Source organism: Puma concolor, chromosome B1, assembly GCF_028749965.1.
Source record: "Puma concolor isolate L17-30 chromosome B1, mPumCon1.1.hap2, whole genome shotgun sequence".
NCBI classification, from domain to species: Eukaryota; Metazoa; Chordata; class Mammalia; order Carnivora; family Felidae; genus Puma; species Puma concolor.
The window spans coordinates 138778523-138793850 of record NC_141670.1 but is presented as its reverse complement, the minus strand read 5'-3'; the positions used below and the strand labels follow the sequence as shown (position 1 = coordinate 138793850).

Sequence of the window (15328 nt, the reverse complement as noted above, 5' to 3'; positions counted from 1 at the left end):
GGTGGCTCAGTCGGTTAAGCATCTGACTTCGGCTCAGGTCATGATCTCACGGTTTGTGGGTTCGAGCCCTGCATCAGGCTCTGTGCTGACAGCTCAGAGCCCAGAGCCTGTTCCAGATTCTGTGTCTCCCTCTCCTTCTGCCCCTCCCCTGCTCCTGCGCTGTCTCTTAAAAATAAATAAATGTTACCAAAAAAATAATACAAGTGAGAGATTAGGCTTTAAATTTATTAAGTGGCAGAGGGGACAGCAAAAAGAAAAATTGGACATGACTTTGCTCATGATTGAGTTGACATGATCAGGGAGGAAATGGTGTTTGTGCCTGATGAGCTCTTTTCTTCAAGGTCAGCTCTTCTGATGTGGGGGAAGCTGAAGGGACAGAAAAGTAGGAGGTATAAACAAAGTGCTGAAGGAAAATAAGGCTTGCAAATGGAGGGATCTGTAGGCTTTTTTTTTTTTTTCCAGGCTTAAGTTTTATTAAAAGAATAATCATGCAATATTGAGGTTATAAAAATTACTTTATTTCAAATGTGAAAATATAAAAAACTACTTATATATAAAATTTAGGGGTATTGAAGCATTCAGACTCTGGGTTGTCTTTATCTCTTTATAAATGTACTTAAATTTAATAGAGACAATATTCATAGCAGACATAAATATAAAGAGAATTCTATCTCTAGAAATTAAGATATAGGAGAAAACAATACCTTCTGTCACTGATAAAAGCACAGCAACATAGTGGTCAGTGCCATGGACTTCCCAACACGCTCTCCATTCCAAAAGACCACTAGGAGACAATTACAGGGATCTCACTGATGTTGGAGTAACTGGGGAGAATGGCCACATGACCCATTCCTGACCAATAAGACATGAGGAGACATGAAACGAGGTTCGCTGAGAGAACCTCTGAGAAAGGGTTCTTCAAGTCTATGAAGGAGATGCAGAAAAAGTTGCTCATCTTCTTTCTCTGGCTGCTGCTGGGTCCGAATGGGTCTATGGCACGGCTCCAGCCATCATGTCACCAGCTGGAGAATGAAGCCAACATTAAAGGTGACAGACCAGAGTCGAAAGGACCTGATTCCCAGATGACATTCTGAGCCCGCCCTACTTGAACTTCTTGTTATGTAGGATTATAAATGTCCTCATGGTCTAAGCCATTTGAATCAGGGTTTTCTGCCACTTGCATCCGAAAATTTCCCAACTAAAACAAGAACTAAAGGTGGATTAAAAGTAAACATCAACAGGGGCACCTGGGTGGCTCAGTCGGTTAAGCGTCCGACTTCAGCTCAGGTCACGATCTTGCGGTCCGGGAGTTCGAGCCCCGAGTCGGGCTCTGGGCTGAAGGCTCAGAGCCTGGAGCCTGTTTCCGATTCTGTGTCTCCCTCTCTCTCTGCCCCTCCCCCGTTCATGCTCTGTCTCTCTGGGTCTCAAAAATAAATAAAACATTAAAAAAAAATTATAAAAAAAAAGTAAACATCAACAGGTAGTTATAATGTATCGAATTACATTTTCTCCTCTTGGTAAGTAGGTCAATTTCATTTACAGTCGCTTTAAAATTTCATTTGAAGTTTACATAATCCAGTCCCTCTGAATTGTCGTTAATTCTTTTTTTATACTATCACTTCTAACCATCTGTCCTCTCATGCAGTATTGTTGACAAAGAACAACGAGAAGAGAAGCAGCAGATAAATCTAGCTCTCTGTTAAGGTGAAAAGAGACTCTCTCATCTATAGACAATTTGAAGATTGTGGCAGTACACTTTTTCTGACGGGAGCCCATAGAAACAGCATATAAAGAATCCTGCAGTCTTTTAATAACTGTTTTTTAAAATAAAAATGAAGCACTTTCTTAAAAATAGTGCTGTATCCCTCACTTACTTGCCTCCTGGCTGTATTGGGAGCATCCATATACCTTTTTAATAACTTTAAGTAAAAATAGAACATGCAAAGCACTGAGCGTAGTGTTTGGCACCAGGTATTATTATTAGCAGTGGTCTACTTAGAACAAAAGACTGTGCTAAATCTAGCACCGCGAGTGTCCCAGTGTCCCTAAAGCTTCCCTAGTTGATTTGTAATGTATCTGCTTGCCTTCCTATAGCTTGGGTTTTGCTTTCCTCTTATCAATACACTTGAAAAATTCAATCTCAGGGATGGTGTATGCCTTTCATTTTCAGAGGCAAGCGGTAACTTTGGCATTTCTTATCACAAAAAATCCATATGAGAAAGCTGGCAAGCCCAGTGTACTTCCTGGGCGGAGAGGTTTTTCTGTCAAAGCCGGGAGGGTATGATCATCTACCATCTTCAGAGTTTGACCATTGAGTTGGACAGATCTGCAAAGGGGAAAGATAAATCCAGGTTAGCCAAGTGGTGTATGCTCCACCTTCTTTGCAAAAGTTGTGACATCTTTTTAAGGCCAAAAGAATGGTGACAGCCTGTATTATATAACTTGTTTCAATTCTATATTGGGTATTTGACCCAGATGATCTTTAAGCTACACTGGGAGAGCTAAGTCATTCTGACAGAGACCATATGGCCTGCAAAGCCTGAAATACTTACTATCTAGCCCTTTATAGAAAATGGAACATACATAATCTATATAGTAGGCACTACTATGGTGGTATAAAAAGGATAAACATGACATAACTTCTGATTTGTGGCAATTTTATTTGATGGTAAGTAACTGAAAACATTTTTCGATAAAGCAAATAGGTAGAAGGGAATGTAAATATCACAAATTTAACATGCAAAATGACATAAAATTTCCCACTTGTCACCGTGCCCATAAACCTTCTCACTCCCTTTCCGCCAGGCGATATGCATTCATTTTGCATTTCTTATGTTGTTAAGATATTCTGGTAGAATATATATCGTTGGAGTGCAACAAAATTATTTTGTTTGGGGATATTTTTTTTTCAACGTTTTTTATTATTTATTTTTGGGACAGAGAGAGACAGAGCATGAACGGGGGAGGGGCAGAGAGAGAGGGAGACACAGAATCGGAAACAGGCTCCAGGCTCTGAGCCATCAGCCCAGAGCCCGACGCGGGGCTCGAACTCACGGACCGCGAGATCGTGACCTGGCCGAAGTCAGACGCTTAACCGACTGCGCCACCCATGCGCCCCAACAACAAAATTATTTTGTAGGTTAGGGTTAGGTTTAGGGTTCACTAAACCAAAAGCTTCCAAAAAGCGACGTTTTCTTTGCATTCCACTGTTGGAATTCAAATTCAAAACGAAGTCAAGAAATGTAAAAAATATCTTAAGGACAAATGTTATCTTTTATGCACATTTACTATTGTTTAAATCAAATTAATACATGCTCACAGCAACAGATCCAATATAAACAGGGACTTAAAAAGAAAACCTTCAGTCTGCTTTTAGTTCCACTGATAGTTAATTCCATAATTCTAAACATGGCTTACATTTCTATGATCTTGTTCTCAAGTGATTTTAACACTATGAAGTTTTTACAATACGAAAATAATTTTTATTTTATATTATTTTCTTTTTTAAAATATTTTGAGAGAGAGAGCAAGCAGGGGAGATGCAGAAAGAGAGGAGGACAGAGGATCCAAAGTGGGCTCTACACTGACAGCAGAGAGCCTGATGCAGGGCTCGAACTTACAATCCATGAGATCATGACCTGAGCCAAAGTCAGACACTCAGCTGACTGAGCCACCCAGGTGCCCCCCCCCAAATTTTATTGTTGAAAATTGGTTAATGTCAGAGTTATATGTATGTAATACATGTAATATATGTAGAACACTTATAAGATTGCCTTGCATATAGTAAGCACTACAAAAATATCTATGATCACCATTATTCTGATAAATGTAACTGGTTAATTCATCATAACCATTTTTTTCTTTTTCTTTTTTTAAGTTTTTATTTTGAGAGAGAAAGAGCAGGGAAGAGCAGAGAGAGAGAGAGAGGGAGAGAAAGAATCCGAAGCAGGCACCATGCTGCAGCACTGAGTCCAATGTGAGGCACAATCCCACAAATCTCGAGATTATGATTTGGGCTGAAATCAGGAGTCGGATGCTTAACTGACTAAGCCACCCAGGTGCCGCTCACCATAATCATTTTTAATATATCCTTCATCTCTTTTATGTGCGTACACCCATATTTTCATTTAAACAAAAATGGAGATACAATATGTAGTCTCTCCCTCTTTTTTTTTATGTTTATTTTTGAGGGGGGTGTGGCAAAGAGAGGAGGACAGAGGATTCAAAGTGGGCTCTGTGCTAACAGCACAGACCCCGATGTGGGACTCAAAATCACAAACCCTGAGATCATGACCTGGGGCGAAGTCGGGACACTTGACCAACCGAACCACCCAGGTGCCCCAGTCTCTTAAAACTTGATTCTTTTTCCCTTAGCACATGTTAACATTTGCTCACACCATTAAACATTCATCCACCACATCATTTTAAAAGCCGTACAGGATTTCACTGTGTGAGCATATTAGCTTATTAGTTGTCTAGTGTTTGGTTGTTTACAATTTAGAATTATCAAAGATCCCTCAAACTCGGGGCACCTGGGTGGCTCAGTCGATTAAGCATCCAACTTCAGCTTAGGATGTGATCTCACAGTTTGTGGATTTCAGCCCTGTGTTGGGCTCTGTGCTGATAGCTCAGAGCCTAGAGCCTCTTCAGATTCTGTGTCCCCCTCTCTCTCTGCCCCTCTCCTGCTCGTTCTCTGTCTCTCTCAAAATAAACACTAAAAAAAAAAACAAAACCAAAAACCAAAAACCAAAGATCCCTGAAACTCTATCCTAAGTATCAGCAGAAAAATTAGTTTCCATTTAACCTTTGTTAGGTGCCCTGCTCTGGGGGCTGTACCTAAAGTCTTAAATAAAAGATAACCATGATTGTACTAGAGGCCATCAAGCCTGCACTGCATTTACACTCGGTCCACATGCGCGTGAGTTTTGTTTTAGTACCTATATCACATCAATTTTTAGAGGAGATTGGGGAGGAAATGCCATGACCATCATCAGGAAACCACAAACAAAAATAGGCCTTGAAAACATCTCTATATGTCAGTAGTAAGAGCTGTTCTGCACGCAATTGAGAACCATTTTCAAGGGTACATAAAAAAGTTTCAGAAATGCTTTAGGAGAGGCCATTGAGCTTAAAGGTAAACCTCATCATTATAAATTAATACTGCTGTGGGTTAAGACGATAAAACATGGGCAAGATAATACCCTATACCATCTGGCTATGTTGTTTAATCGGCTGTAAAAATCACTAAAGTATGCTATCAATATATTGAGTATAAGCTTAAAGCATGCTGGTTATTTCTGCATCAGGCTGGGTAAATCAGGGTAGGATTTTATTCAAGATTAGTATCTTGTTTCATATTTTGAAGTCAGTAACATGATGACAAGAAATAGAAGGCATGCTTGTCAAGTTTCAGATGAAACAGAGCTGAACAGAATTAGCAAGCAAAAGTAATCTGAATTAGGGATTCTGGACAAAATTGATCTGAGATAAATATAGAATACTGCTTTTATATTAAAAATATATTCACTCAACGCTTACTATGGAGGACCTTCTGTCGGTATTATACTAAACGCTTACTATGGAGGACCTTCTGTCGGTATTATACTAAACGCTTACTATGGAGGACCTTCTGTCGGTATTATACAAGTTGTTCAACTAAAAAATGATTTTTTGGGGGGCGCCTGGGTGGCTCAGTTGATTAAGTGTCCGACTTCAGCTCAGGTCATGATCTCGCAGTTGGTGAGTTTGAGCCCCGCATTGGGCCCTCTGCTGACAGCTCAGAGCCTGGAGCCTGCTTTGGATTCTGTGTCTCCCTCTCTCTCAGCCCGACCCTGCTCACACTCTGCCTCTCTCTCTCTCTTTCTCTCAAAAATAAATAAACATTAAAAAATGATTTTTTTTAAAGATGATCATCGTTGAACCCTCTGAGGTCATTAGAATGAACAAGTGTCCAGACTGTACACTCATCAAACTTATCTGCGGTACTTTCACAACATTTTATTTTATTTTTTGCAACATTTTAAAGAGATAAAAGTATAAGTAACATACACTCATCACAGAGAAGTTAGGGTAAAAAAACATAATCCATAATTTCACGAATTTTCCATTAATAATTGATAAGCATGAAATGTGTGATCAGAATGCAACAGGGTCTGATAAACAAAGAGAAGAATCATTGAAGAAATGGCATATTTAGCCTGGAGAGACGACAATCCAATTGTCCTTCAGATATTGGAGTTATTCTGGAGGAAATGAGGTATTTGGTATTGTTCCAGATTAAGGGTAGCAAACTCAAGGGCCCACAAGAGCCAAGGAATTTATATGTGCAAGTGCAGTAGGACAGGGTCATAGAGGTAACAGGATCATGGAGGGACTGTGAAGAACCTGTCTCAAGTAAACAACCCCAATTCAACTCCATCTACTTGGGGAAATAAGCCCAGAGTTGCCAGAGTATCTATCTTTTAAAGAAAAGATAGTCGCATCAGGCTCTGGGCTGATGGCTCAGAGCCTGGAGCCTGTTTCCGATTCTGTGTCTCCCTCTCTCTCTGCCCCTCCCCCGTTCATGCTCTGTCTCTCTCTGTCCCAAAAATAAATAAACGTTGAAAAAAAAATTTAAAAAAAAAAAAAAAAAAAGAAAAGAAAAGATAGAAATCCAGATATTTTCATAGTTGTCAATTTTAAAATGTTCATAACTTAGTAAAAATAAGAATACGGAGTGCATGCCAACCTCCCCTACCACGAGAAAAAGAGGGAAAAAAAGCTCTCTAAACCCACTTGTCCATAGGCATGAGGTGCAGTTTCCGACCTCTGCTCTCCAGGACAGAACTCAAAACAGGAGATGAAAAGCAGAGAGAGGCTCACATTACCCTTGAGAGGACAGCTGCCTGGAGAGGCTTCGAGATCCAACAGATGAGCCATCAAACAGCTGAATGGCTTAAACTACCCATCTAAGGTTGGACTAAAATATCTCTTAACACACTTCCAACTCTACAACTATTATTCAGTTACTTCAGAAAAGCTTTTCCCTTGTCAGCATCAGACACAAATATGCTAAAAATACCCATTTCCAAAACTTAGAACCCAAATAAAAAAAAAAGGATGGGTTACCCAAATATGTATTATTTACTTTACAAAAAAGAAGAGGTTTAAACAGCAAGAAAATGGGTAAGTAAACCATGATATTTCATAAAACATGTAGCCCATTAAAAATGTCTACAAAGGCTATGTATGGAAAGACATTTTGGAAAACTTGTGGGTGCCCTCCCTTTTTCTTTTCCCATTAGGCATTGTGTGATTACAGTTGTGGTAAAATAAAGCATAGGGGAAAAATAAACAATGGTACCCAATGTTAATGATGTTTGCCTATGGAAGATAGGTCTTTGGAGAAAGCATGCTTACTGTCCTTTGTCAGGTTCTGATGCTAATTATCACTGAAAACATCACTCATTTGCAAAGACAGGAGGAGATGATGAGAATGTTGTAAACTCTTATAATTTTTTATTCTCCAATGTGAGAAGAGTCACGATGAAAAGAGCTCCTTCCAACACACATTGGACAGAATCGTACAATGGTTTTGGGCCTGACTCTTCAAGGGTCATAGTTATTTAGGGTATTCTGTTGAATACGGTCTCTTATAAGACATATCCAATTACTGGCTTTTAAAACCATAATGATTGGGGCGCCTGGGTGGCTCAGTCGGTTAAGCGTCCGACTTCAGCTCAGGTCACAATCTCACGGTCCGTGAGTTCGAGCCCCGCGTCGGGCTCTGGGCTGATGGCTCAGAGCCTGGAGCCTGCTTCCAATTCTGTGTCTCCCTCTCTCTCTGCCCCTCCCCCATTCATGCTCTGTCTCTCTCTGTCTCAAAAATAAATAAACGTTAAACAAAAAAATTTAAAAAAAAATAATAAAATAAAACCATAATCATTATGACCAACTTCAAATAATTCACCTCAAAGCTATACTTCTGGACATTTTATTTTCTTACTCTAGCCAATATAAAACTACTTTAACACGGTAAGAGAGTGACACTCAGCTTACATGGTGTAATATTGTGCCCTTAGTACAATCATACTTAGGTATGTTTTGCTTTACTGACTCTGTTACCAAGAATTATAACTCTTTTTTGAGCAAATAATCTCAATGTCTTGAGGGGATTTTGAAGTATCAAGTTGTTTTGAAATGCAAAATATTCCCTAAGTTAACTGCTAAATGTTTTCATATCCTTCTGCGTTGGACTCTGAGTGAGTTATACCTGTATGGATAAGTATTCATCTATAAACTTCACGAATATTAAGAATTGTTAGAACTTGAAATCGTTGACTTTTTTTTTTTGCTCCCTATCAACACTCTATTCTGATAAATACCAATGAATTTTGTGAAAGTTTGAAATGAAGAAAGGAAAATTACTCACTTAGAAAGTAATCCATCAGGACCTAAAGGTTTTACGAGGTATTTGTCCACTTGTTTGTCAAATAAGTGATACGGCAACTGCAAGCGTTTGGTGACATTATGGAGGTTTAAGGCATACAGGGTTAAATCTCCTTCTTTATACCTTGGGCTAAAAGCAAATAGATTAACTCAATAAAAATAGTTATCTAACTTAAGCAATTAAAAACTCAATTACAAACATACTCATGGAGACTAAGTATTAGTATCTATAATGATGATGGGCCCTCTTTTTATCCTTCCTTTCATGATTACATTGGACAACTCATGTGGTCCTATTTGAAAAGATAATTTAATTTTTAAAAATTTTTTTTTCTTAATGTTTTTATTTATTTTTGAGACAGAGAGAGACAGAGCATGAGCAGGGGAGGGGCAGAGAGAGAGGGAGACACAGAATCTGAGGCAGGCTCCAGGCTCTTAGCCATCAGCACAGAGCCCGATGCGGGGCTCGAACTCACAGACTGTGAGATCATGACCTGAGCCGAAGTCGGACGCTCAACCGACTGAGCCACCCAGGCGCCCCTGAAAAGATAATTTAAACAATATTTTTCTTCACACTACCATTTTCTGGGTGACAGCATTCTGAGATCTTTGCTGCTTAGCCAGACTGAGTTGCCAGGAAGCTGGTCAGCCCACCCATGTTCAGACACAGAAAGGTTAAATAATAAAGTGAATTTTGTGGGTTCCTATGAATTCAAATTATAAACCATACAAACAGCAGCTTTTTCTATCATTATTTAAAAAAAAAAATAAAACAAACAATAAAATTAAATCTATTGACACTTTTCAGAATTTCCATCCAGATCATTCCCCTACTTCCTAGTGGGTCCTCACTATTTAAAGAGTTCTCATTCACCAGAAATGACAGATGGCTTTTTTTTTTTGTAGCTACAGTTATTATTTTAGTATCATCCTATCAGGAAGGACATATTACTGATTAAAACTTGACTGGAAAATGGTGTGTTACATACTTACTGGTTGATGTTGGTACAGTGAAGGTATACTCGAAGTTTCCTGCTGTCTGGACCTTTCACGCTTGCCCTTAATACATTGGTGCCCACCAATTTCTTGAACAGAAGAGATAGCCAATAATCCTAGTTGGGTGGTTGGGGAGAGGAGGGACAAAAGTAGATCTTTACTTATTTCTTTATGTATCAAAAACAGTGTGAGCAAATAGTTAACCTTACAAAGACTGTGACTGTTATCCTAGAGGTATTTAAATGGAATACATCTTTTGATCCATGTTCCCACCATGAATCTGAGGGCAATTTCTTGTTCGCTGATTTTTATCACGGGAGGACTGTATTCCCACAATTCTGAAGGCCATGACCACTACGAGTTATATCTTCAAGAATGCAATTCATTGCTGAGAGAGTTTAAATGTTCTTTATTATCTATCACCAAGAATTCAAAGCAAAGCTCAAAGCAGAACTTTTAGGTATGCACATGTACACACACTCACCTACACACAAAGGCAGGTTTTTACAATAAAACTTCTATCTGCTTAAGAGATTAAAATACTTTATTTCTTTACTTTTTTTTTTTTTTTAATTTTTAAGCAATCTCTACACCCAATATGGGGCTCAAACCCACAACCCGGAGATTGAGAGTCACACACTCCACGGACTGAGTCAGCCAGGTGCCCGTAAAATAATTTCTTTTAGAACCTTATCATCCCCATTCCTGAATGGGTTAGGCAACAATCATCGCTAGCTATCAAGGTTTTAAAAACAAAAAAAAAAAAGGAAAGAGAGAGAGACAACCAGAGATCATGTGCCTGTTGATGGAAGCATGCCACATCTCCTTTGAAGAATTATTGCAGGGGCGCCTGGGTGGCTCAGTCAGTTAAGCGTCTGACTCTTGATCTCAGCTCAGGTCATGATCTCACGGTTTGTTGAGTTCGAGCCTCGTGTTGGGCTCTGAGCTGACATCATGGAGCCTGCTTGGGATCCTCTCTCTCCCTCTCTCTGTGCACCTCTCCTGCTCTCTCTCAAAAAAAATAAATAAATAAAACACATTTTAAAAATTCTTTTAAAAAAAAGTTTTGTATTGCAAAACAAAACAAAAACCAAAAATCTGAATAAGCTCAAGCCTCTAGATCTAACTGCCAGTTTACAAGAAACAGAGGAACATACTAAAGGACAGTGCAGGAAGAAATGCAGCAAAATTCAGAATGTGGGAAACACCACAGAACAAATTGCCTGCTCTCTTTCAATAATTAATTCCATAACACAAAAAAGGAGTGGGAAGGGAAACTTCAAGATTAGCAGACTTAAGAGATATTTCAACCAAATGCAATATATAGATGTTGTTTGTATCCTGAAGTGACTAGGCCAACTATTAAATACATTTGAAAAATAAATAAATAAAAACATTTGTGACAGTAAGGAAAACGTGAAACACCCACCGACTAAACATTTGATGATACTGAGGAATTACTGTTAATATTTTAAAGTATGATAATATTTTATGTTTGTCTAAGGGAGATACATACTGACCTACTGATGGATAGTGATACATCTGAGATTTGCTTGAAAGTAATCCAGTAGGTGGGAGGTGAGGAGTGGGTAGGATTATGGATTAAACAAAACTGAGGATTAAATGCTTTTCTCTCTACTTGAAATTTTCCGTAATAAAAAGTTTGTTGGGGTTTATTTATTTATTTAAGAGAGAGAGAGAGAGCACACACATGAGTGTGCACACAAGGGAGGGGCACAGAGAGAGCAGGGATCAATCTCACAACCTTGAGATCATAACCTGAGCTGAAATTCAGAGTTGAAGGCTTATCTGACTAAGCCACTCAGGTGCCTAGTTGTTAATTTTTTTTGAAGAATATACTCAATGTATATTCCAACTCTTCCTTCTTGAGCTGAGGAAATGTAGCCTCAACAGGGCAAACAGCTTTTGTTTCTCTGCTTACATTCAAAATTTTCACTGGAGACAAGAGCAGAATCAACTAAACATTTAACAAGGAGACATAACTTCAGCATGGTTTGGTGACTGGTAGGATAGAAAGCATTCAGGCCTCAGAGCCAGGATTTGTACGGAATTCTAGAGTAACATGGGACAACTGTGTGACAGCCAGCTTATCCCAAAACCTTGTCTCAGTTTGAACTTCTTCATCTGGACAATTGATCTAAGACACCTGCTTTGCCAGCTTCCAAGATTGTTATACAAATCAAATAAGAAAACAGCCATGTATGTTGGATTTAAGACTGATTCCCTTGGACCCTGCAGATGTCAAGGGTACCATTTACTCTTGCAAGTTTTTCTAGATGACTGTGAATCTTGAGGAAGGGGGTGCCTGGGCGGCTCAGTTGGTTGACTCTTGATTTCGGCTCAGGTCATGATCCCAGGGTCGTGGGATCAAACCTCTCTTTGGGCTCAGCACTGAGCATGAAGCCTGCTTGGGATTCTCTCTCTCCCTCTCTGCCCCACTCCCCTGCTTGCGCTCTCTCTCTAAAACTAAAATATTAATTAACTAATTAAAAAACAAGCAAACAAAAAAACACAAAGGATCTTAAGCCAAAGGTTTATGTTTGGGCACTGAAAAGATATAGACAACATAGTACTATTTACAAGGACTGACAAGATAAGCTGGCTAATTTCTAGGCAAAGTAAATTTTGTAGAAACTATTTATGTACCGTCCTTGTTCAAGGTCCATTTCAGAAAGGGCCAGCAGCAGATTTGGGATATTTGTCTAATGAAATTATCATGTTTGGTTTAACTCTATAGTTGATTTATAATACACTTGGCCAAGATATATTCCACTTGTTACAAGGTCATTTTGTAAAAATTTTTTAAAAGTTATGAACCGGTGCTTTGTGAGTTTGGACTACTATAGATTAAAAGCAACTTTGTTGGGAAATCTATCTACAAACCACAAAAACCTAGCTTATTTTTTGGCATGTGCTTTCTGCCAAACTTTCTTAGCTTTCCTACAGTATTCAAATAATTCCCTTAGGAATTATTCTTTGAAAATACATATCCTCAACTGCCATTTTAGACTACAAAAATCAAGGGTCCTACTTCTCAGGGCTGTATCTATACTATTCCAAGTTTTAGACATATATTTCCAGGTGGCTTTTTATATAAAAAGTCTACATCTCCTGATTTAGCACCAGATGCAGTCAGAGGTAGGGTAAAACGGACACTGTATTCATAAATATCTTGAAGATTATTAACAAGATAGCCAATTCTTAGGGTGAGATTTTTGAACAAATAGATAGTACTGATTTATCTCAAAGTTAAATAAATTATAATTTCATGCATAAAAAACTTTTGAAGCTTTGGATAATGTAGGTAATTTTAACTTTGATTTAATTTGCAAAACATTGTTTTTGACCCAAGTTTGTTATCTTGTAAAATCGGAGTCACAAAGTTTCAAATTGTCCCTTTAAAAAAAAAATCCCGGAGTCCCTGGGTGGGTCAGTTGGCTAAACATCTGATTCTTGATTTCTGCTCAGGTCATGATCACACAGTTTACAGGTTTGAGCCCCACATTGGGCTCTGTGCTGACAGCATGGAGCCTGCTTGGGATTCTCTCTCTCTCTCTCTCTCTCTCTCTCTCTTTCTCTCTCTCTCTCTCTCTCTCTCTCCCTCTCTCTCTCTCTCTCTCCCCCTCCCTTGCTCACTCTCTCACTCTCAAAATAAATAAATAAACATTAGGAAAAAACCAAACCCATAACACACCCCAGGTAGCACACATTAGAATGGGTGACCTCTAAGGTTTCTTCCAATTCATCATTTCAGGGTCTACTTGTTAAGAATACTGAATTTATTGACAGGATTGACTTTTATTAGGAGCTTGATACAGGGGTGCTCAATATACTCTATTCTACTCATAGCAATAGGAAAATAACAATCACTTACAGGTAAAGGTTCGAAGTTTTGATCCACTAAGTGGTAGTTTCCGGCTCCAAAGAGCACTTGCCTCATCACCACTTCTATGCCCATTCTAGCCGACAGGCCCAATTTATCCAGCCACCTGAAAGGGAGGGAGGACCAGCTTTCTCCAGGTTTGGAAAACAAAAAAACTCAATTCTAATTACACACTATTCTGATTTATTCATCTATGTGGGAGGAATTGACAGGAAACCAGAAAAGTGGTATTAATTACAAAGAAGCTATTCAAATGCAATGGAGACTATCCTTTCCTTTACATGTTCCCACACTTGAGCATGATAATAAATCCTAGAATACTATTAATATGCCATATGAGTTTCTTTCGGGGTAAAAAAACTTCTGCAAAGCAGAGTAGACAAATTCTCACCCTACAGGCAATCGTTCTCCATCTTGCTGGACACCCTCCCCACTTCCCCACTCCCAGACCCATGTAAGGGCTAAAGAAAAGGCTGCTTGTAGTCAACAGTAGTACAATGTGAAATAAGTAAAATCACACCTAGACTTTATGGCTGTCCCCCTCCACTCCCTCCATCTTTGGTGGATGGCAAAACAAACACTTTTATCCTTCATTCTCCTCCTCATGCCCCTCATGAGCAAAAATGATTTTTTTTATTATGGATTTATAAGAATGAGGATAGGAGAGGAAAGAGAATAAGTCTCAGTGTGAGGATATAGAACTATAGATTAAGAGTGTTAATGGAGTTATGGAATATAAGTAAACCAGTTGTTTAAAGCAATCAGATTTGTAATAGATACTTGTCCAAAGGAGACAAAAATGCTGATTCAAAAGGGCATCTAAACCCCAATGTTTATAGCAGCACTATCAATAATAGCCAAAGTATGGAAAGAGCCCAAATGTCCATCGACTGATGATGAATGGATAAAGAAAATGTGGTAGATACATACAATGGGATATTACTCAGTGATCAAAAAGAATGAAATCTTGCCATTTGCAACAACGTGGATGGAACTAGAGGGTATTATGCTAAGTGAAATAAGTCAGAGAAAGATAAATATCATATGACTTCACTCATACGTGGAATTTAAGAAACAAAACAGAAGGACATGGGGAAGGGAAGGAAAAATGAAATAAGATTAAAAACAGAGAGTTTGTTCTCTGTAGAACAAGCTGAGGGTTGCTGGAGGGGAGGTGGGTAGGGGAATGGGCTGAAGGGTGATGGGTATTAAGGAGGGCACTTGTTGGGATGAGCACTGGGTGTTGCATGTAAGTGATGAATCACTGGGTTTTACTCCCGAAACCAATACTACACTGTATGTTAACTAACTTAAATTTAAATTAAAAAAAAAAAAAAAAAGCAATCAAGTTTCTGGTGGTTGGATAAAGAGGTGATTTAGTAAGTCTTTAAACTCATTGGTAGTTCCTCTGGTGAGACCTCACACTTCCGACTCTAAACTCCTTGGGAATCTATGAATAAAGCTACTATAAAAGTACACTAAGAATCCTTCTCAGACTCAAACCTCTAGAGGCACTCTTTTACATTCGCTTATGGAGGAAGGAATCCTTGGCATATTTATGGGCCATAATTAAGGAACAACACTTCTAAAGCAATTCATTCATACGATGATTAATTAGGGACACCCATTAAAGATGTCCAACAAACTTGAATAAAATGATTTCTTACAAAATGCGGCATGAATTTTGGGTCTCAGCCCTAGAAACTTTCTTTGATCAGCTTTTTGGCTGATGAGCCGTCTCAGTAGAATCTGTTTAATGAAAGGCCAGGAGAATGCTGCAGCCTGGCCCCTGAGGCGGTGCTGCTTCACTCACATAAAGCCAGCCGCAAAGGTGTTGGACAGCAGCGGCGCTCCACCCCCGTATGCAGAGCTTGTTTCTCCTAACCAAACTTTCTTGTGGGGTCTGGTCTCCTCAACAACCTGTGGAACAGGAAAGTCCCCATTATATTTGCAAACAAGCTGACCAAATACGGTGTTGAAGATTAATGACGTTTAAAACTT

At 38.9% G+C, this 15328-nt stretch overlaps 1 protein-coding gene across 3 annotated transcripts in view; it reads right to left on the bottom strand.

Moving 5' to 3' along the window:
• Positions 1-211: 211 nt before the first annotated feature.
• Positions 212-15328, bottom strand: part of HPSE (heparanase) — a 40685-nt gene continuing 25568 nt past the window's right edge. The window contains exons 8-13 of one of the 3 annotated variants that reach the window (XR_015250369.1): positions 15141-15247; positions 13319-13433; positions 9421-9539; positions 8411-8557; positions 705-2326; positions 212-366 (exon numbers count right to left, since the gene is read on the bottom strand). Coding sequence is in view for 2 of the 3 variants with exons in the window: in XM_025921779.2 (XP_025777564.1) it covers positions 2167-2326; positions 8411-8557; positions 9421-9539; positions 13319-13433; positions 15141-15247 (648 nt within the window). In the remaining variant the exon portion in view is untranslated. Of the gene's footprint in view, positions 367-496; positions 2327-8410; positions 8558-9420; positions 9540-13318; positions 13434-15140; positions 15248-15328 lie in introns of those variants that run through there. The other 2 variants (XM_025921779.2, XM_086704697.1) reach the window with 2 other exon arrangements.